This window comes from Lycorma delicatula, chromosome 3 (genome assembly GCF_047948215.1).
Source record: "Lycorma delicatula isolate Av1 chromosome 3, ASM4794821v1, whole genome shotgun sequence".
Lineage (NCBI taxonomy): Eukaryota > Metazoa > Arthropoda > Insecta > Hemiptera > Fulgoridae > Lycorma > Lycorma delicatula.
In genome coordinates, this window is record NC_134457.1 from 109,557,454 (window position 1) to 109,580,019 (window position 22,566).

At 27.4% G+C, this 22,566-nt stretch overlaps 1 protein-coding gene and 1 long non-coding RNA gene across 2 annotated transcripts in view; one reads left to right on the plus strand and one right to left on the minus strand.

The window, feature by feature from the left end:
- Positions 1-15,364, plus strand: part of LOC142321885 (uncharacterized) — a 56,960-nt gene extending 41,596 nt beyond the window's left edge. Inside the window, exons 4-5 of the mRNA XM_075360367.1 lie at positions 5,288-5,527; positions 11,913-15,364. Coding sequence (XP_075216482.1) covers positions 5,288-5,527; positions 11,913-12,320 — 648 coding nt within the window. The 3' untranslated portion in view covers positions 12,321-15,364. The remainder of the gene's footprint in view (positions 1-5,287; positions 5,528-11,912) is intronic.
- The window catches only part of LOC142321886 (uncharacterized), a 99,618-nt gene that overhangs the window by 12,608 nt on the left and 64,444 nt on the right, over positions 1-22,566 (minus strand). The gene's annotated exons all lie outside the window — the stretch shown is intronic.

Below are 22,566 nucleotides of genomic sequence, written 5' to 3' on the forward strand. Positions count from 1 at the left end.
AGTTACAGGAGGCTTGGGAGCCTCCATAACAGACTCTATAGGTATCACCTTTTTCTTTTCATCGAGGATCTCGCTGAGACGGACTTGACAGTCTGGTTTGGTGTCCGTTTTCTTTTCTGGAGGAGCAACTTTCACTTTTATCGTCTTATCTTCAGCAGGCTGTACCACTATCTTTGGCTTAACAAGTTCTTTATTACCAAAAGGTTTCATCTTATTTTCGATGATCCTCTCAATCATGTTAGCCAAAGTGGGAGCAAGTTTATTTATGATTTGTGCCTCATCTACAGCAATCGGAGCAGGAGCAGGAACAGTAGCCGCAGCCTGAGCATAAGATGTTGCTGCTCTAGGCTTACGGGCGTTAACTATTTTTTTTGCATCGAAGTAGCTGACCTTTTGCAGGGTTTTTACTTCCTGCACAGCTACCTCATCTTTGTAGACAGGACAATTCCTTGATCTACAAGAATGCGCTCCTTTGCAGTTTATGCATGTAGGAGGCTCTTTACATGGCTCTCCCTCATGCACCTCTTCACCGCACACGCATATTTGCGGTCTTTCGCATCTAAGAGCGGTGTGGCCAAAGCGTTGGCACTTGAAGCACCTCATCGGCTGTGGGACAAATGCCCGCACATCCAAACGGTGAATCCCCGCTCTTATCTTTTCTGGCAAAGTAGGCCGGTTGAAAGTGAGGACATGAGAAGCTGAGGGTAAGACCTCACCGTTCCTTCTCATGTTCAATCGACGGCACTCTATTACTCCTTGTGCTGCCAGCTCCTCTACAATCTCTTGCTCCGAACAATTCAAAAGATCCCGACAGACCACAACACCCCTTGAGGTGTTGAGCGTGCCGTGGGGATCTACACGTACCGCTAGCTCTCCAATTTTCTTCAGCCCTAAAATCTTCTGAGACTGTATATCATTAACAGTCTCTACATGGAGTCCCGTAAAAGTTTTCCTGATTTCTTTAACAGGGCCTCCAGCACATTTGTTTATTTCTCGAGCGATGAGAAAAGGACTCACCCTCGAGAAATTTCCATCCTCCTTTGTAATGACCAAATATTTGGGTTTCGGTACATTACTACTTTTAAAAAAAGCCTTTTGTAAGCTTTTTCTAGCCTCAATTTCTATCTTCTTACTCTCCGTACTCTTTCGGCGTTTCGCTTCAGGCGAAACAGCCGGCTCTAAACGAGGGTGTTTACGTGCACCCTCTGCCACGTTGATTTGTTCAGGAAAATTCATGAACAAGTAATCCCTTCTGTAGTAAGGCTAGCCGCCGGGGTACACCCCCACTCCAGGGCTACCAACCCTGGAGGTCCGTTCCGGTACTCCGGTGGAACCGGCATATGTCCTGGCAGAGAGCGGATGCGCAGTCTCTGCACTGACTCCAGGCCCCTACACACCGAAGCTTTCAGGGCTCCCATGCTCCGAACATGGGCACCTTAACTACATGCTTGCCATCGCAGGGGGCATGTGGACGACGAAAGGTCTCCGTTACACCTGCAAATAACTTTGACCGTGGCCGCCACATCGCCAGCTCTAACGGCGGTATTAATCCATTTCCGTAATCGTTAATAATGTCATATCTGCAGGTGGCCGTAAAGTCCAGTCCTGTAATTCGGCCTATAGATGTAAGTCGACCGAAAAAAGTATATCCGAGAACAACACTCGGAACACTCGGAACCCCGTTAGCCAGCTATATGTAATGTACTTGAGTACAGCTGTTACCGCCCTGGACGTGGAACGTAGATGTTGTGTTCCGGACGTGGGGAATATCTACCTCAGGGCATTATTATTATTATTATTATTATTATTATTATTATTATTATTATTATTATTATTATTATTATTATTATTATTATTATTATTATTATTATTATTATTATTATTATTATTATTATTATTATTATTATTATTATTATTATTATTATTATTATTATTATTATTATTATTATTATTATTATTATTATTATTATTATTATTATTATTATTATTATTATTATTATTATTATTATTATTATTATTATTATTATTATTATTATTATTATTATTATTATTATTATTATTATTATTATTATTATTATTATTATTATTATTATTATTATTATTATTATTATTATTATTATTATTATTATTATTATTATTATTATTATTATTATTATTATTATTATTATTATTATTATTATTATTATTATTATTATTATTATTATTATTATTATTATTATTATTATTATTATTATTATTATTATTATTATTATTATTATTATTATTATTATTATTATTATTATTATTATTATTATTATTATTATTATTATTATTATTATTATTATTATTATTATTATTATTATTATTATTATTATTATTATTATTATTATTATTATTATTATTATTATTATTATTATTATTATTATTATTATTATTATTATTATTATTATTATTATTATTATTATTATTATTATTATTATTATTATTATTATTATTATTATTATTATTATTATTATTATTATTATTATTATTATTATTATTATTATTATTATTATTATTATTATTATTATTATTATTATTATTATTATTATTATTATTATTATTATTATTATTATTATTATTATTATTATTATTATTATTATTATTATTATTATTATTATTATTATTATTATTATTATTATTATTATTATTATTATTATTATTATTATTATTATTATTATTATTATTATTATTATTATTATTATTATTATTATTATTATTATTATTATTATTATTATTATTATTATTATTATTATTATTATTATTATTATTATTATTATTATTATTATTATTATTATTATTATTATTATTATTATTATTATTATTATTATTATTATTATTATTATTATTATTATTATTATTATTATTATTATTATTATTATTATTATTATTATTATTATTATTATTATTATTATTATTATTATTATTATTATTATTATTATTATTATTATTATTATTATTATTATTATTATTATTATTATTATTATTATTATTATTATTATTATTATTATTATTATTATTATTATTATTATTATTATTATTATTATTATTATTATTTTTGTTATTATGTTTTAATGTAAGCTTTAATATTTTATAATTATTATTGTTGCTTTTATACTGTATTGTTAAAAAAGCACTGTTATCAATTTTTTCCACTAAAAATGAAAAAAAATTAGGAACCTAAAAAAGTCAAATTACAGAAGGTATAATGTTATTTACTTTAGATTCTTGTAGAAAATATTAATTTACCTTCATTTTTATTGTTATTGAGTACTCCTTGATGTTGTGTAACAGTATGTAACATTATCTATGTTATTTATTATCTTCTCAAAAACCTTTTTTTTAAAGCCATGAAAGATTGTTATCAAATTAAATAAGAAAATATATAACACTCTTATTTCATGATCACAAATCACATCTCATGAAAGTACTGATTATTATTATTATTATTACTTATATCACTTACTGCAGTTGTGTACAATGATGAATATAAATAATACTGTCTAAAATCTTCAACAATGAAAGTAATTATTATTGTATTTTAAATGCAATAATTTTTAACTTTATTACTATCTAGAAGTTTGTTACCGCTGTGCTTAGTCTTTTGATGCTCATGGCTGTAATTCTTGCTAAAAGGTCTTTGTAATGTTTTAAGAAAAACACATTAAAATTAATTGATCTTTCTGACTTATGAATCATATTTATATCAATAAGTGTACAGTACTTCTATCATACACTTTCTTCATTTCTATAGATTACAAAATACATTTGTCATACTTATAATTTTGTAGGACAAAAATCACTGTTATTAAATGGCTTGTTATGCCTGTCAGTGAAATTATATAAAATTTTAAATGATAAATTAAAATAATTTGAAATTAAATGATTATTTTTACTTATATCAAATTGTTTCCGACTATTTTTGAAATCATTATTTTTAAAATTAACTTAATAAATCCACTGATACATACAAACACATTGTCACTGATAATAACTACCAAATGAATAAAAAAATTTTGATTCTTTTAATTGTTAATTCAATTTCAATTGGTTTTTTGAAAAACTAATTGTTTTTATAATGAAAAAAAAATTAATTAAATATAAATAGTGAAAGAAATACAGAATCAAAACTTTATTAAACAAAAAATTATAATGGTTTTTTGTTAAAAAAAAAACTATTAACAAAATATCTTTCAAATTATTTGTTAATTACTCTTTTAAATGTTTTTTCACAGGTAATTATGCAGTTTTTTCAGTGTAGTTATTAATGGCACAGCTGCTAATGGTACCCATCAAAGCAGTTAGGAAACTCCTTTTATATACAATCAAATAATAAATTCAATATACTCATGTAATGTTTATTTATATAAAATTTAATATATTTTTACATTTTGTAGAAGAATTTATTATTTTATATATAGATTTTACTTACTTATCTCTGCCCGGTTATATAATTAATATTATTTTGTAAAATAATTATTTTTTATTTATAAATCATACTTTGTAATGCTATTATTATCAAGCATTTTTCACAGTATCACTTAATCTTTCAAAGCAAACACAGGAACAGTTCCTCTTTGTTACCCATGGAATACTGTTCTTGGTGTTATTTGTATACAATATATAATTACATTATTATCTGAATAAACAGTTTGTTTACTTATCTTATTAATAAGAGGGTATTAAAAAAAGGTTAATTGGTTGTGTGTGGTGATGTACTTCTTTGTATTTATGGATGGATGATCACCTAGTCTGTTTTATGAAGTACTGATTAGTTATTAATAATTTTTAACAAACAGTTTCAAAGTGAATTGTTAATAATTTAAATTTAGTTTTTTAAAGAAATGAGTTACTATATTTTGTTATGTTGATTACAGTTTTTTAAACATTTTATAAAATTATTTTTTTATCATAATTCGATATCTTAACATGTAAAAATGCTCTTATTGTGCTGAGATAAAAAGATTTGAAAACAGCTAAAAGGATTTTTTTATTTCATGTGATTGCCCATTTTGTACTGTTCTCTCATTCCACATTATTATTTTATGAATCTATTGCTACCTTTCTATAAAACAAAAATGTGTGCATTCTTTTAATAATAAAACGCAGATTTAATTATATGTAATTACCTTTTTTTGTCTGTTTATTGCCTGCTTATTTTGTTTTTTTTTTTATGTTAGCTATACAACACAGTAAAATTAAGGCTTTTTAGTGGATTATAAATACATCATAAAACCATAAATTATTATTAGTTTTTTTTAATTTTCAGATTTCGGATTATACACAATCACTTGGGTTCATTGGTTTTTATGTAACCAACACTTGGTTAACAGGGCTATCATCATTTTACCGAGTAGGTAATGTTACTGCTTCAGTAGAGAATAACATTCTACAGTTTGGTTTTCATGTTGGATCTCAAGAGTTACAAGGAAAGTGTAATTGGGAAATATCCGCTGCAGGAATTGCTTCTCATTTAGGCTCTACTTGCTTCACCGTTGATTATTTTCAGGTAATTTTATTTTTCATTACAGTATTAGCTGGTAATGAAATCATGTTAAATTATAACTTACATTAAAAATGTTTTGATTTTTAACTTCTGGTAATCTGATGCAGTTTTATTTGGCATTCAGCTTTCAGTTTTAATGAGGCATTAAAAAGTATTTGTATTAAATTATGAAAATTCATACTCTCACCAGAAATTGAACCTAGGACCTTCAGTTCAGTAGTTACTGATATACCGACCAAGCTACTGAGGCAATCATAATATTTAATGTAAAAAAAATTATTTCATAGGATGCAAAAATGTAATAATTTAATATATTTTTTTATTTATTTACATTTTGTAGAGAGTTTCTTATGAAAGAAAAGGAAAAGAAAACCATTATGATTTTTATGATTTCTGGTAAAATTTCATTAACCTGGAAACAAGTGTAGAGACTTTGCTGCTACTAAATAATATTTTTTAAACTTTCATGAATTTAGTAATGCTTATAGGATGTAGACAAATAAATTCACATACAAAAATACATTTTTAATTTTTTAAAATCAGTAGTAGTATATTCATTAATTAATAATCTTTTTGTAATATATATTCTTTTTCTTTTTGTTTTATGTGATACAATGTTCAAATTATTTCTCAAAAGAATTTCCAGGATTCAATTTACATTTATTTTTAATTTTCTGTTTTTATTCATTGAACTATAACATGATATTTAAATTTATTTTTATGATAATTACTGACAAAAGATACGAATATATGTGCATAAGGGCATTTTCATGGAGTTTTAAGAGTTTCAATTTTTAGCTGTTGGGAAAATTATTTGTTAATGAAAATAATCTGTATTAGTTTATAATTACTTTGTAAAATCAAAATATTTTAAAAGTAAATTGGAATTTAACATGAAGATTGTAGGTGAATTAAGAATTGAAAGAAGTTTCTCTTTAAGAGTGAGTCCTAGTTTATTACTCTTTTTAGGGTTTTATTCGGTAGTTATTTTTATTGATAATCAATAAAATGAATTGGCTGTGTTTGAATCCTTTAAAAAGATTTTGAGTAATAATATGCAGTGTATTTAAATATTGCTATTTTTGGTAAAAACGTAAAATAATCAATTTATGTAAATAAATTGTAGATTATTAGTTTTTATTTGTTAGCGATTTCGTCTGGTTTTTGAAAATATTCATAGAAAAAAATAAGTCTGACCATTAAAATTCTTAATCAAATCTTATATCAACAGATACATTTAAAAGGCATTTATGGAGGTTATGATTTGATAGATATTGAATTTTTGATATAGAAATTATGAAATGTTGGGAGAGAATGGTTTATTATAACATATTTTAATTAAAGTATATTGGTGTTATATTATTCATAGAAATTTTTTTATCCCCTTCATGAGTACAGTAATTTAATCTTTGAAATTTATACTTCAATATCTTAGAAAATAGAGCTGAATAGTTGTTATTATTTTTGTTAATGAATAATATTCTTTAAATAAATTTTAATAGGTTCTTAGATGCAGTGAATTATTTTATCTCATCAATTTTTATTCTTGGGTACAGTGAATAGATTTTTCAAATTATAATGAATTTGATACAAAACATTAATGATTTATTGTGCCACAGATTTTCCTTGAGAGAATCAAGATAAATATTCCCTCCCCTCATTAATAGATCAGTGATTTTTTGAAAACCAACTGAAATATAAGGAGCAAAAAATCTCTATCTAGAAATTAAATGTAAAAGAGGTACAGGGTTTCTCCTCCATCCCTTTAATTGTATAGCAAATAAGAGAGGTATTCACAAGATTTATAACTACTCAATAAAAAAACCGCTCTGGAGTTTATACAGTTTATTTAAAAATGAAATATAATTCTTAAAAGGATGAAATATTACATTTTTTTATCTACACTTAATAAAATAATAATTTTACAAAGTTTTTCTCACATTGTATTGCCTTTATTTATTGAAAATATATTTAATATTACATCTTTTTTATCTCAGTATCATTTCATACAGGATAATATGGCTATATTAGCTTTTTGAGGAAGGCTATAGATTAAATGTATTCACACACGTTCTAATAAATGCTTGATGCATGTGACACATAAACACAGGCATATACTATGTGTAAGGTGAGGCATAACAGGGGAAAAAGCTGGTAGAAAGGAGGAATGAGGTGAAATAGAAAAAAAGAGGGAGTATTACTGTAGATACGGCTACTGAAATTTAATAAAGGAACTGAAAATCCTATACATAAATGCTAAATGTCTGGTTGCGTTTAAGAAAATATTGAAAACATTCAATAAATGTTATATTTAATATTTTACAAAAATTTAATACTTCCTTCTGTATAAAAAAATAAATATTAAAATATTTCCATATAATGTTTATTAAAAATATGATAAAAATATTATTCATTATTTTTTGATATACTTATTGTTAATGTCACCATTATTTTAAATTACTTTATTTTTTTGTGGGCTTGTTTTCATTGAATCAAGTTTTATGATTATTTCTTGATTAGTACACTGTGTACTTACATTGTACACAGTGTACTAAAAATTATTCATGAGTTTCTAGTTAAATTAATGAATCATAGTAGAAAAAAGTTGTTTCTTGATGTTGCTTTTGGAAATTTTTCAATAAAAAACTGTGTTGTAGTAAACTTTGAATAATATTTGTAATTATTACATGTGATACAAGATTTTAATATGTTTTTTGATGCTGAAAATGAATATGAACTCAGAATCTTTCTATTACCCATCATTTTTGAAAAATGTTTAAATTTTAATTAAAGAATTTTTTTCATTTTTCAACATACAGTTAGCATTTTAAACTCCAATATTGTATTTTGCTAGTTCATTTTTTATTGTTTAACTTTGTTAACATTATTTGTAAACTATAAATAAACAATACCAGATAAAGAATTAAATCAAATCATATTTATGTATTATGACATCATATCTAATACTGAAGAGTGAGCCTTCATGGATAAGATTAATCAGGTCAAAACATATAGCTGAAAAGCGTGTAGCTGTGTTGTTTGTTTTAAGAACTGGAATTAGGAATGAATTAATTTTGTTCAGTCTTGCTGTCTTCAATATGTTAACAGTGCAGTGTCATAATGCCTCGAAATTGTATAAATGATGTGGATGCCTTTTGTTATGTATGTTTATGGTAAAATCAAATAGAAAAAAAACATTAGACCTTTAATTAAAAAAAAAACTTATCATTTGTACTTTCAGTATAAAACTGGTGATCAGGATAAGACGTGGGGTCCTCATATAGTATGCACTATTGTACTGTATATTTAAGAGGATGACTGAAAGGTACACGGAAGGCTTTGCCATTTGGTGTTCCTATGGTTTGGTATGAACCAAAGGATCATGTCTCCGACTGTTACTTTTGTTTAACAAATGTGTCTGGAATTTCTAAAAAAATTTAAACATACTGGAAAATATCCTTCATTGCAATCTGCAATCAGGCCTGTACCTCATAGTGAAATTATTCCAGTTCCTGAGCCACCTGTGAATGTATGTCTCGAAAGCAGTGATGAAGAATCAGGCAGTACTGAAGAAGACAACAATGATTTTGATTTTGAATTATCTTCCAATAAGCCACATCTTATATCACAAGGTGAGTTAAATGACTTGGGTAGGGATTTAAATTTATCAAAAATCAAGTTCAACTGTTAGGATCAAGACTGCAAGGTTGGAATTTACTTCAAAAAATACAAACATTTTGAGCTTTCGAAGCAGATAAAAAGAACTTTCTCAGTACTTTATTGATGAAAATAATTTGGTTTATTCCACAAATATTGATGAGCTTATGTTACACTTAGGACAAGTTCATAAACCTGAGGACTGGCACCTTTTCATAGATTCATCCAAGTATAGTTTAAAAGTGGTTCTACTACACAATGGTAACAAATATCCATCAATACCAATGTGATGTGATGAAAGACGTTCTTGAAAAAATAAATTATAAAAAACGTAGCTGGAACAAGAGTGGAGATTTGAAAGTTATAGCTATTTTGTTAGGCATGCAGTTAGGCTATACTAAGTATATGTGCTTTCTTTGCGGATGGGACAGACGAGCTAGGGATAAACATTATGTTACCAAAGAGTGGAAGAAACGAGACAACTTAACTCCAAAGGTAAAATATTATTCATGAGCGCTTAGTTGAACCCAAAAAAATATTTTTATCCCCTCTCCATATCGAGCTGGGACTAATGAAAAATTTTGTAAAAACAATGAAGAAGGATAGTTCCAGATTTTTCTACATAAAACAGAAATTTCTGAATTTACGTAAAGGAAAAATTAAAGAAGAAATCTTTGTTGGTCCTGAAATAAGAGATTTGGTCAAAGATGATGTATTTAACTCAATATTAAATAATGTAGAAAGCCCAGCTTGAGCTTCATTTAAAGACGTTTGCAGAAGTTTTCTCAGGAAACAAAAATCTGACAATTACCACGATAATGTTAATCAACTTCTTACTTCACAGAGCTATAGGATGTAAGATGTCTTTGAAAATACATTTCCTTCACTTATATCTGTCCTTTTTCCCGGACAACCTTGGAGACATAAGTGACGAATACGGTGAACGTTTCCACCAAAACATTTTGGTGATGGAAAGCCGCTATAAAGGGAAATGGAATACCAATATGCTAGCTGATTACTGTTAGACATTAATTCAGGATGTGCTTGTGGCTATTTATAAAAGAAAAGCATCAGAGAAATCATTCTAACACAGGTATGGCCATGCAAAATTATAAGTTTTACAGATTTTAACTATATTTTCCCTTAATTTTTTTTTAAGTGTAATTTATTTAAAATTAAGGGTGATAGAAAAATTGTATTTATAGATCTGTAATGTATACAAAAAAGCAGTTCAAGAAATGATATCATGCTTAGAGAAACATTAAAAAAAATTTTTTTTGTCTGTTTGTGTAATCAGTATTATTACTACAAAATAATATTTTGTATATTTATATTTTAGTTGCATTATATACCTTATAGCAATATCATTTTTTAATTCAAGAAAGAGTAGAAATAGTATTTTTATTTGGATAAATAAAAACATACAAAGGAACAGCTAATGTATTAATGGAAACATCCTAATCATAAAATTTCCAGGGTTGCAGTCACAAATTTGATGGAAAAATTTCAGTATAGATGAAGTTATTGAAGAAGGAATATTAGCAGAAATTTCTGTTAATACTGAACAATCTGCAAGAGCAATTAACATGTTTATTTAATATAGCATGAATAAAAATTATATATTTGTTTATTATATTTATAAATTTTGTAATGAAATCAAAATCACAAGTATAATTCTAAACTTTATTTTGGAATTGGACTACTGTCAGCATGAATTAAAATTTAATTGCTGTTTATATTAGATTTCATGAAACTGGATACATAAAAATTCATCTCTTTTTGCCTAATCATTTATAATTATATTTTATGATTCATTTCTTTTCAGCTTAATATAAGATTAAGGAATTTACAGAAATTTTCATACAGAATGCTGCTTCTACATGTAAATAGGAATTTGCAAGTAGGAGACTGTTAACTACAGCTCTTTTATACCTTGAATGGTTTGCAATTTGTACATCATTTCAAAAAAGGAAATATTTGTTATTTTGCCATTTTTAATCAAGTAGTTATTTAAATTCATTTAAAATATTTTTTCTTCACAAACAATCCAAATTATTGTGAATTTAAAAATATTATTTGTTTATTCATATGGATTACTAAAGAGTGATACTAATTACAGTAATTTTAATTTTTTTTGTAAGTAGAGATGAATTTTGTAGCTCGTGAAAAATGCTTAACCTAATTGGGTTACATGAATTTTGTAGCATATGAGAATTGCCAAACTTTTTTTTCCTCTTTAGACTATGGGAATCACTGTCAGCTATTATTTCAGAGGATGAATGTGGATGATATGTATGAGTGTAAGTGAAGTATAGTCTTGTACAGTCTTAGGTCGACCATTTCTGAGGTGTGTAGTTAACTGAAACCCAACCACCAAAGAACATCGGTATGCACAATCTAGTATTCAAATCCATATAAAAGTAACTGCCTTTACTAGGATTTAGACGTTGGAACGCTTGACTTCGAAATCAGCTGATTTTCAAAGACGTGTTCACCACTAGACCAACCCGGTGGGTTTAGAGAACTGTCAAACCTAACTACAATTCAAACTGGTCAGGTTTATTCCTCAAATAAATGCTAATATTTTTTATTTTAATTGCTATGCGCAGCAACATAAAAAAATCAAGCTACTGATCTAATTCTAAAAATATATTGTTTACATTAGACTTTTCTTCAGTGTCTTTGATTAATATGCCTATTTACTTATATAAAGTTATTAAATCTGTTTTAGGTGGAAGCTAAGATAAATCAAGCATTAGATACAAGAAAACATCCTGAACTAGAAGATTTACAGCTGAAATTAGGAAATATACAGTTAAGAATTGATGGTACAGGTACATTAGATTATGTATTAGAATTTCTAATCAATTTTCTACCAAATTTGCTTCGCTATCAAATAATGGATGCTTTAGAAGAACCATTAAAACGACGTGCTCAGGATATTTTGAAAACTGTTAATGTTGAAAAATTTATTGAAGAAAAACTTCCAGAATTAGAAAGGATGTCAACTGAAACAGAATCTGATAACATCACTAGTGAAGAAACAGCCTTGCCAGCTCCTAATGTAGAAGATGCGATTCCAACAACAATGGAAGGTCTAGTAGTAGATGAATCTCAATTAGATCAGAATATTTTCTGATGTGAAAATTCTAAAGAAATAATTAATGGTTGATCTCCTGATCAACCATCAGTTATTAGTTATTAGTTGATCTCCTGATCAGTTATTTATTATTAATGTTAATTATTAAGAAGTTATACTGATGTGTTTTACAAGATGAACTGTTTACTTACTAACTATTTACTTTTAGTATAAACTATCTACTATAACCAAGATTTAAAAAGTACTAGGTACCGTAGCCTGAACCTTATCAGTGTCAATGTCTGGTATTACAAACATCAAGTATCCAGTAAACAGGACATCAGACTTTATTCCAAACTTTAAGCACCTTGGATTTTGTGCTTAAACTGTGGAACATATGGTTCTCTGGTTGTGTGGAAAAAGAAATAAAATGCTAAACATATATTTACCTGTATTTATATATCAGTTGTAATCAGAAACAAATATTCTTTCCATAACACAAGTTACATAGAAGATTTCATCCTTGTCAAGGTCAGTACTATTGATCAGTTTTTGAGAAAAAAAAATTGGAGCAATTAAGAACATTAACATTTTATTAAGGTAAATATATTTATGAAAATTTGTGTGTAGGTCAAGACTGAAATAGCCTTTCATGTAATATATATTTTTTAATTATATTATTATCAACAATGAATATACAGATAAAATAAATTTAATAACATTTTTAGTTTTACTTTTATAAAGTTCTACTTTTTAATGCATGTTAAAAATGTATTTCTTGGGTTAAATAAGTCAATTATGAACAATTAAATAAAAAAAAGGTCACAGTTGTTGAGAACAAACAAAAATATGTAATTAAAAAAAGAGATACTGAAAGTTACAAAAAAAGAAAATTAGCACTTTTGGTGAGCTTTTTGAGTAAAGTCATGGAACATTTGAATAAATGTCTGGTACTGTAAGAAGTAATATACCATAAATAAATAATTTAAAAAAAGAAAAAATATTACATTATTGTGTAGCCTAAATACAAATTTTAAATATTATTTCTTGTAAAATTAAGTAATTTCTCTTTTTTTTTAAATGTTAGTAATGCTCTTACCTGGCAACGATACTGTTATATAGTAAAAGCATTAATAAAATGATAACTTTATTTATGTATTTTTTACAATGTTGTTTTGATATGAGAATACATTACAATTTTATATATATATTTATGTTAGAACACAAAGGTTACTGTATTTTCCTATCAGTCCTGCAGGAATTACTTTTGGGTTAAAATAACTAAATATTTTAACTTAATATTTATAAAATTTTATAAATATTCTTAGAAATTTTTAGTTAGCTGTTTCATTTTATTTGTTTTAACCTGTTTTTTTTTTTTTTTTACTTTTAGTATAATGTGTGTCATACTGAAGTAACAGAGTTTTTTAATAAATTAATATCGTTTTTTTTTTTTTAATATACAAATTCAGAAATGTTTGAGATTTATCATTAAGTAAAGTTACAAAATTAAGTATTTTGTTATAATTAAACTGTTTTTTTGCTTTATGTAACTGTAAATATAAAAAAAAATAATATTTTTTTATAGATGATTCGATTTATTTTTGTTATGTAATAAAAGTTTTGATTAATTTATTATCAAGTTGATGAATCAAGTATTTTCTTTTCCTTAGTAAGTTGTCAACTTTCAAATGTAAATTTCCATTTTATTTGTTTATTTGTTGATGCTAAATCATGTTCAGTTTTCGTTCCTACATAAAAAAAAATGTTTTTAGTCAGGGATGATTTGAATAATACTATATCTTAATTCTCATTAACTTATGTGTTTTTAAAACCAGATTTAATCTTAATAATAATCTCTGAATAATGTGATGTAGCTCAAAACATTTATGTTAGTGGTTCACATTTCATGGTGGGTACCCCATTATAAGTCAGGTCTGGTTCATCTTCAGATTTCCATTTTCCTTCAATCTTAATCTCAGATCCATTCAGATTTTAGAATTTTAGAAATGAGATCAATTCCTGCACACCTTAACCTTAAAGGTCTTTTGTGCAACCTATTTGGATATTTTACCTCATTTTTTTATTTCTTTTAACATTAAAGACATTCTGGGTATGGAAATCTGTCAACTTCTATGGCAGAATGGTTTTCATCAACAGAAAGGTTCTACTCTTGAATCCATTCCAAATTCTAGCTTTGAATCCTAGTCAGGATTGACTTCATCATAACTTAACAAAAATTCAGCTCATTTATCATAAAAAAAATACAAAATTATTGTAACTAGGTGTGAGCCTTTTATCAGTACAATAAAAAAAAAATAAAATAAAGATGATATTCCTGGCCTACTAAACTATCTTACTACTCACTTTTTCTGGGTGAAAGGATTGTACAGAATGTTTCTTTGATTTTGAAGCTTCTTACATTCTAGAATAAGATGCCTTCTATTCTTATTAGATTTATTGTAAACTTTAAATTTTGGTTTTCTAATAAAAGATTCATACTTTTTAAATGATTCCTGAATACACCTTAACCAGACAGAATAATATCTTTCCTGAAGTTTTGAGCAAAGAGTTAAGAATAGATCTACTAAAATCTTCACTGGATTCTTCAGTGAGAAGCCTGTAGTATTTTGTTGGCGGTTCAGTTCCTCTGTCTTTTTATTACTTTAAAAAAGAATCATTAATTGCCATTTATTCAATTGCAAGGTCATACAACTAAAAATAGTTTGTTAATAATTTGTTTGGGCTTCAAATTTAACCTTTTTTCGTGAATGATAATGTATAAATTTATATAAATAGAAAATATATTTTTAATTATGATTCATTCATTATTAATACATTAATTTTATTGAAAATTTAGTTCAATTTTAAATAGAAATAAATGGAAATTGTAATTAAGTGTCAGCCTCTAACTGTGATCAAAAATAAATAAATAATATGTTCATAATAATATGTACTAAATGTAGACATGTATTCTTTATAAAGTAATATTTATTTACATTTATAGATTCCTTATTAGGTGCTATTAGTTTTTACTTAAAAAATAAAATTATCATTGTAGTTCTGTTAGTTAACATTAAACAACTTATTTTTCTATTGTGCTACCTGTAGTTTATTTTATTGGATTAGTTATGTAGTTATTTACTTTAAGTGTTATAGCTGTATTTCTGATGATATATTCTGTTTATGACATGAGAATATACGCAATAGTTATAAACATGCAAAATATATATGCATTCAACTTCTTAAGTAACTTCAACTAGTTACAAGTATGATAACCTTCTCAAAGTAAAGGTTTTTCCTTAATCTAGCTTTTGCGTTTGTGGTTTATGTTAGTATATTCATCGCTATGTTGATCAGAAAGATGGAAGAATTGTGTGGTGGGGACCAATTTTTCACATTCCTGAATAGCTATTTCTACCCAGTGGTTGGCAGGTAACTGGGAATGCCTGTCACAACTTTGCAAGTATTCCTTCATCAAAGCGTTTACCTCCGGCCAAATTCCACATCAAACAACTCAGTTAACCAAGTTACCTTTTTGCATTCTTAATCAGCTATGTGCCAAGCATGTTATGACACACTTTGTAATGAGCCATTTTTTTGTGAGTGCATTTTATATGCAAAATAAAATTTTATCTTTTAAAAATTTGTATTTTGTGCCTTATTTTGTAAATGATTGTCTTAATTAATCATATACATATGATTAAGTTTTTCTTTTAAATCATTATTAGTTTTTGCCAATGAGAAATTAAATATTAATATTATTTTGTATACTACATGTTTTAATTTTAGTATTTCATTTTGTCATTAATGTTCTTAATTTTTCTAGTTTATTTAAAATTATTAAATTCCACTTAATGACCAAAAATTATGTCTGCCTTGAAGTATTTTTTATTCAATTTGGCCTTGTAAGATAGCTTTCAAATAATTGTGATATATTGTCAATTATAATTTTTTATTGTTGTACTTGGATGACTCCCCCTGCTTAGTAGAAGCAACTTATATCATGGCTTTTCTGAAGAGAAAGTATTTTTTTCAACATCTGTCCCATTTTTTAAGCTGATCTGTAAAAAGGACCTGAGGTACGAGTGGCACGAGGAACTTTCTCAGAGAGTTACTTTCTCCTGAATTATGTTCTCAGAGAGTAATGATGGTCATTACTCTCCCTTTGAAAACAGAGTTTTACTTGTATGGGTGAGTATTCCTGGCATTTCAATGGGTTTGGCATCTCAATATGTAACTGCATAGTGAAGAAGGCTATGAGAAACTGCTTTATTTTCCTTAGTAAGTTTGGTGCAGCATGCTCATTGTTTGTAGAATGGCTGTGCCATTTTAGAGAGTGATTTATGTCTCGGGTGCAGTCATTTACAACTTTTATTATTCCAACATTTTAATTTTGACATTATTCTCCCTTGAAAAACAGGGTGAAAGCCCAACTGGCAGGATTACCAAGTCTGTTCCAAGTGGTGAATCATGAGAAAAATTATGTTAATGTTTCAAGGATTAAGTATTATTATAAGCGTATAATTTCTTCATAGAAATATCTTCAGTGTGAGGTTGTAAGGGTAAAAGTGATGTTTAAAATCTGGACTGAAGGAGTTATTGGGATTTTTGTTTTAATTACTAATTACAATATTTGTTCTGAGATTGTTCATTGATAATTTGTGTCAGAAGTTAGTAATAAGAGTACTTCATTTGTTCTCCAGTTTTTAATTTTATTTACTGTGAAATGTCATCATAAAGTTATTTGCCCTGAAGCAGGTTCCTTGCACCGTCTTTGTTTCCATTCTCTTCTATTTCCCATTACAAACCTTTGAGTTTTTCATAATTATTAGTTACATATTACATAATTTTTAATTTTGTGTAAGCTTTCTTTTAATTTTATGTAATCCTATGTATTTTTTGCACCTTATACTGATTATTTTCATCAATATTCTCCTTGCTGAATATTCTGTTGAAAACCTTTCCAATTCCTTTTTTCTAAGTAGATCTCTTCATTTTTTATTCTTTTATAATAAACAAGGTTGGGAGTAAGCAGACTTTGTGGTTGCAGTACTCCTTCTGGGTCAAACCATTCATTTTGTGAATCCATATTTTCATAATCGTTATCTGATTTTGTATAGTACTTTAATTATTATTCTATATTCAAATTTAAAATTTATCCAAATGGTCAAATGCTTTTTCTATACCTGAAATGTATAAATATACAATTTTCATTTCATAGGAATATTATCCAAAAATATTCTATCCTATACAAATCCTCCATGACAATACTTAAACAAGTAAAACATATAAAATAAAAATTCATATATCCTTTCACATTCTTAAGATTTTTCTCATCTCAAAATATCTTTTAAAATTTCTGTTATATCAATCTTATTATAATTGAATTATTGCAAATTAGTATGTTCTGGTATTTTATAATAACAAAAATAGATAGATAATGAAAAGATTGAAATTATTTATCGCCAAAGTTTATAAAATGTAAATTTACTGTGATACTAATATGATGAACAGCTTGTTAAATTCATTCTACTTTAGACAGTATTTTACGGAGTACCATTTCCATTGTTTTAAACCATGTTGGTATTTTGTGAATAGAGAGATATGTAGTAGAGACAATGATTAGTGCTTGTAATGGGACGAAAGGTAAGAACCAAATGTAGAGTGAAGCTTAAGACTAAGAATAACTATATACTATTTGCATAGCTTGTAAAGCTAAACATATGAACCATTCCTCTAGTGAGAAGGTGCAGCAGGTATATAATGAATTGTTTGCCAACAGAAAGAGGCACATTGATTTTGTGCTTTACACTGTTTGTCCAAGCATTTCTTATGACCGTGGCACTTGTAAAGCGCACACTAATCAGAGTTGCTTAATGCTTTCTCTAAGAGTAACAATATTCATTGTACAGCTAGTACCTGTGGTGAAAACTTTCCTTGCTTCCCTAGTAAGGCTGAATTGGGATGCTTATTATTTATGAGATAGTTATACATTTTTGAGAGTGTTAATTTTAGTACAAAAAGTAATTTATATTATTGTATGCTGTATTCTGGGTAATGGTACCTAATAAATTTAAAGGTCTTGTTTCTTTTTCTTCATTTTTAGAACGATTTTGATCGGAGGGTGATTTATATTATTTTTCATTTGATTAAAATAATTTATTAGGTAAGGATGCAGATAACAGACATTTTAATTTGTTGGCAGAATTTCAGTTCTGTGTTTTAAAGTTACCTTTAAACTTTATTGTTTTAAATGGTTAAAAATTTATAAAATCTCTCCAGACCTTTATTGATACTTCATTTTCATTGACTGGGGCCTTATTATGTAATGTCGGCTGCGGTTTGAGATGCTATAATTACTATTCATCCTCCATGAATTCAAAGAAGAATGCTTTTGGTGCAGATGATTATTTTAATTTATCTTTTTATATAGAAGCAATTATTTTTGTGATTAATGAATCACAACAAACACATTAATAGTATTAATGGTATTAAGTAAAATCGGAATTATTTAGTAAAATGTTACGAGAATGTTAAGCTATCAAATATTGAAATCCGTTTACTAATTTTAATTGGAAATAATCGTTGTAAAAAGCGATGTACGAATTAAAGAAAAAAATATTTAGGGATATTTGTGAAGATAGACTTACAGACTTTGTTGTTTTGAATCGGTTAATGATTAAAAAAACTCGAAAGGGGGAACCGGAATGAAATGTTATTTTGAATCGGTTTTATTTTTCCACGACCTGCCAAGCTCTGGGAATAAATGGGTACATAGGAAACGCAGGTTGAAAAACATGGGAGGGTGCATTTGTCAGGAGTCAGAGAGTGAATGAGGGCGATTACACACTGAATGAATTGAATGGCTGGTGTCGGCCTAATCTGGCCGGTGACGCGTCCCTACTGATAAATCAGCCTCATGCCTGTGCCCGGACTTCCGTACCCCTCCCTCTTACTACCCGACCCATCACTGACCTCCCGTAGTAGTACAAACCCATCTCGCTCATCCCCTGCAATCGCGACGCGCCCTACCGTCCGCGCCGCGACACTGTCCTCCATAAATATCAACGTACGTTACTATTGTTATTGTACAAACGTATTCTGCAAAACCAATTATATTCAATGTTTCTCTAGCTGTTATTATACGAGCGTTATATAACCAAAGGTCATAACTACACCACCGGTAACGTTAAACTATCTAACAACTCGCAACATCGCTCATGAACAAAGGAACGGACCGTCCACAATAATGAACGACTTCAAGAAAAGAAATGAAACAAAAAGATAAATGGATAAAGTTAAATAGAAAATTCGCAAATAAATAAAATAATAATTAATGACTTTGTTTAAAGAAGTTTTTTGTGTCTAATTTAGTATAATTTTGCATTTCTATGTATCTTTTACGGATCACATAAAAATATATTTGTGAGTTTGTAGTAGAGATATGCGCTTACATAGCCTTCTTTGTCACGAGTAGGGTAAAATATTTTATTAAACACAGTTTAAAATGGTTTAATTCTAAGTATTACTGAACAAAACTTAAAATTGTACTGAACTGTTTTGCTCCTTTAAGCAAAAATATTTTTTATGAAATCTAGGAACATAATATTTAAGATACGGCAGTATCTTACAAACCGATTATTTACGAAGACATTAAAAGAGTTTTTGTGTTATTATACTGTATAATACACGGTTTACTACAGATTATTTGTGATACATATTTTTTGATCGGAATAAATCAATATTAAAAGGAGAATTAAAGAAATTAACGGGTTTGTCAAATTTTCCAGCAATTGGACAGTGCTTATTTAACTCCTACTCAGCAATATTGTTAGAAGCTATTTTTACACTTGTTATTTTACTTAATAATCTTTTTGTATCTAAAGAAAAATGATAAAAAATATTCCAGATTGATTTATTAAAATAGTAAAATGTTTTAAAGGGTTTTTAATCGATGCGTGTTAAGGTGTTCTGCACCAAGTTACCGTGAAAGTTAGTTTTACAAATCCTAAATGACAATGTTTTGGGCTAATTGATAAAAACATTTCACCACTTAATGTCTTTCTAGATATTTCCTTCTCTTTGTCGAGTAGATTTTCCCAAAAATTTAAGGAATTAGATTAAAACATATTCCTGCCCCTGTTATACGAATAACACATAATTTGCAGAAAAATAGATTACCGACGTAGTTGACGGGTTGAAACCATAAAGAAATAGAAAAATTTCCAAAACTTTTTTTGGGAAATCTTTTCCAGTTATTATTAAAAGATTCAAGTGATATTGTTTCCAATATTTCTGAATACATAAATTCTAAACGATCTAAAAATCATGTACAATAATACTCATATTATAAAACTCACTCTGCCGTTGAATAACACCTCATTAATATTTACTCACTTCTCAATCAATTGTTTTTCACGGTTAAAAAAAGTCAATCTTTTTTTTACGAGTTACCACCAAAGCAAATTTTGTGAATTTAAGAAGAATTAGTCTTATGATATAAAGAAAAATAGATGCTAAACATTTACAAATATCCTAACAAATATAAAATTTTATGTGCTTAGTTTTATATTTTTAGACTTCAGAATCTTTTAAACATCGTGAAATGCAAACATTTATGTGAAGGATTCAGAAAAAAAATAACCAAATGAATTAAATTTATGATAACTTTGTGATTATCTGGGAAAAGGATATAAACTTCTCTCATCTGGGTTAATATTTTTAGATCCTTAAGAGATTTTGATCAGTAGATTTTTGAGTTTTATTTATAACTAAATACACATCCTCTTAATTATTTGAATTAAAATTTTTAAAATATACTTACAAAATATATTTTTAACAGGGTATATAAGAGCTATTTTTTTGTTGGATTAAAAAAATATAAAAATAATATGAAAAGAACATTGAGATAGGTGTGCTGCGATCTTCCAAAATTTTCGTATTTATGATCAAACCGTAAGTTTTCGAAATTAATATTCTAGTTTCTATCACGGTAGGAAATTACCAGTAACAATTATTTTAATTGTTAATTAAAATTCCAATTCACCTTCCATCAACCCGGTCCTCTTTAAGGGATCAAAAAAGCTAAGTGGTGAAAAAGACAATTTGGGATAGTAAAGCGTGAGAAACATAAAAATAATATCCATGTCCTAATAAAGAATCAAAATTTAAAAAAAAAAATTACAATTATTTTTCTTATTATGCAGTTAAAAATAATAATTATTTAAAAAAATCCCTTTCGGAACGCCGGATGGCGGAGGTAGATTTCACCGGTGCTAACTAGGGGATAAAAAAGATTTCCACTTTAAAGTACAGCAAAACTTCAAATTACTCGATACAATATCGGTTGCATGTGAAAAAAGTTTCATATGTTTAGATACGACAAGCCCCATCTTCTTACAATTCCAGCAACGTTTTTGTCATCCCTTGCCATAAGGGTTGGTCATATCTAAAATTGTTTCAAACAAAAGTTTTAGGTAATGTTTAGAGAAATAATAACCACTTTAAACCGATTCGATATTATACCTATTAAGGGAGGTATGATTATTTTTTTGTCTTAGAAACCCCATTTTTTCCACCTCGTGAGCCAATGATTGGTGATATCAAAAACCTTTACTCTGATAAGTTTTGGGTCCTCATTCAAAGAAGAGTAGGAACTTTAAACGAATTTGATACTTTACTTAATAAGAAAGTTATAGCGATATTTTGTTTTTTCGAAAAAGCTCCCCCCATGGACCGATTTTGCTCATTAACGAACTCAACCGAGGTTTTTTTGAGTCGTTATATTTTATGTATGAATTTGAAAGTGATTGGCGCTAAATTACGGCAGTTATCGTGTCCACGAGCAAAGTGAAATACATAATTTATATATATATGTGTGTGTGTATATATGGACGGTGGTTTTGGGTTCTGGGGGATGTGAAACGCGAAGATATGTCGAAATTTTACGGAAGTCAAATCATGGTACCCATTACAATAGGTAGTTTTGTTATGAAATTTACCTAAAAATCAAATTATATTTTGCAATAATTATATAAATTTAAAATATAGATTTAAATTTACAAATTCACTAGACTTTTAGCCTTAAGCCAGGATGGTAATATGACTTAATTAAGACATAATGATCTTTAATTTTCAATAGAAAGCTGTTACAAAAGTATGTCAAAACCAAACAAAATTAATACCTAAAATTGTAAAGGATCTTTTCTGTTGTGCGTTCCAAACCCTGTTTTTTGTTATTTATCATCAATTTATTAAAATTACGATTTAATGTCGTTTGTATAATCATATTAAATAATTAAAT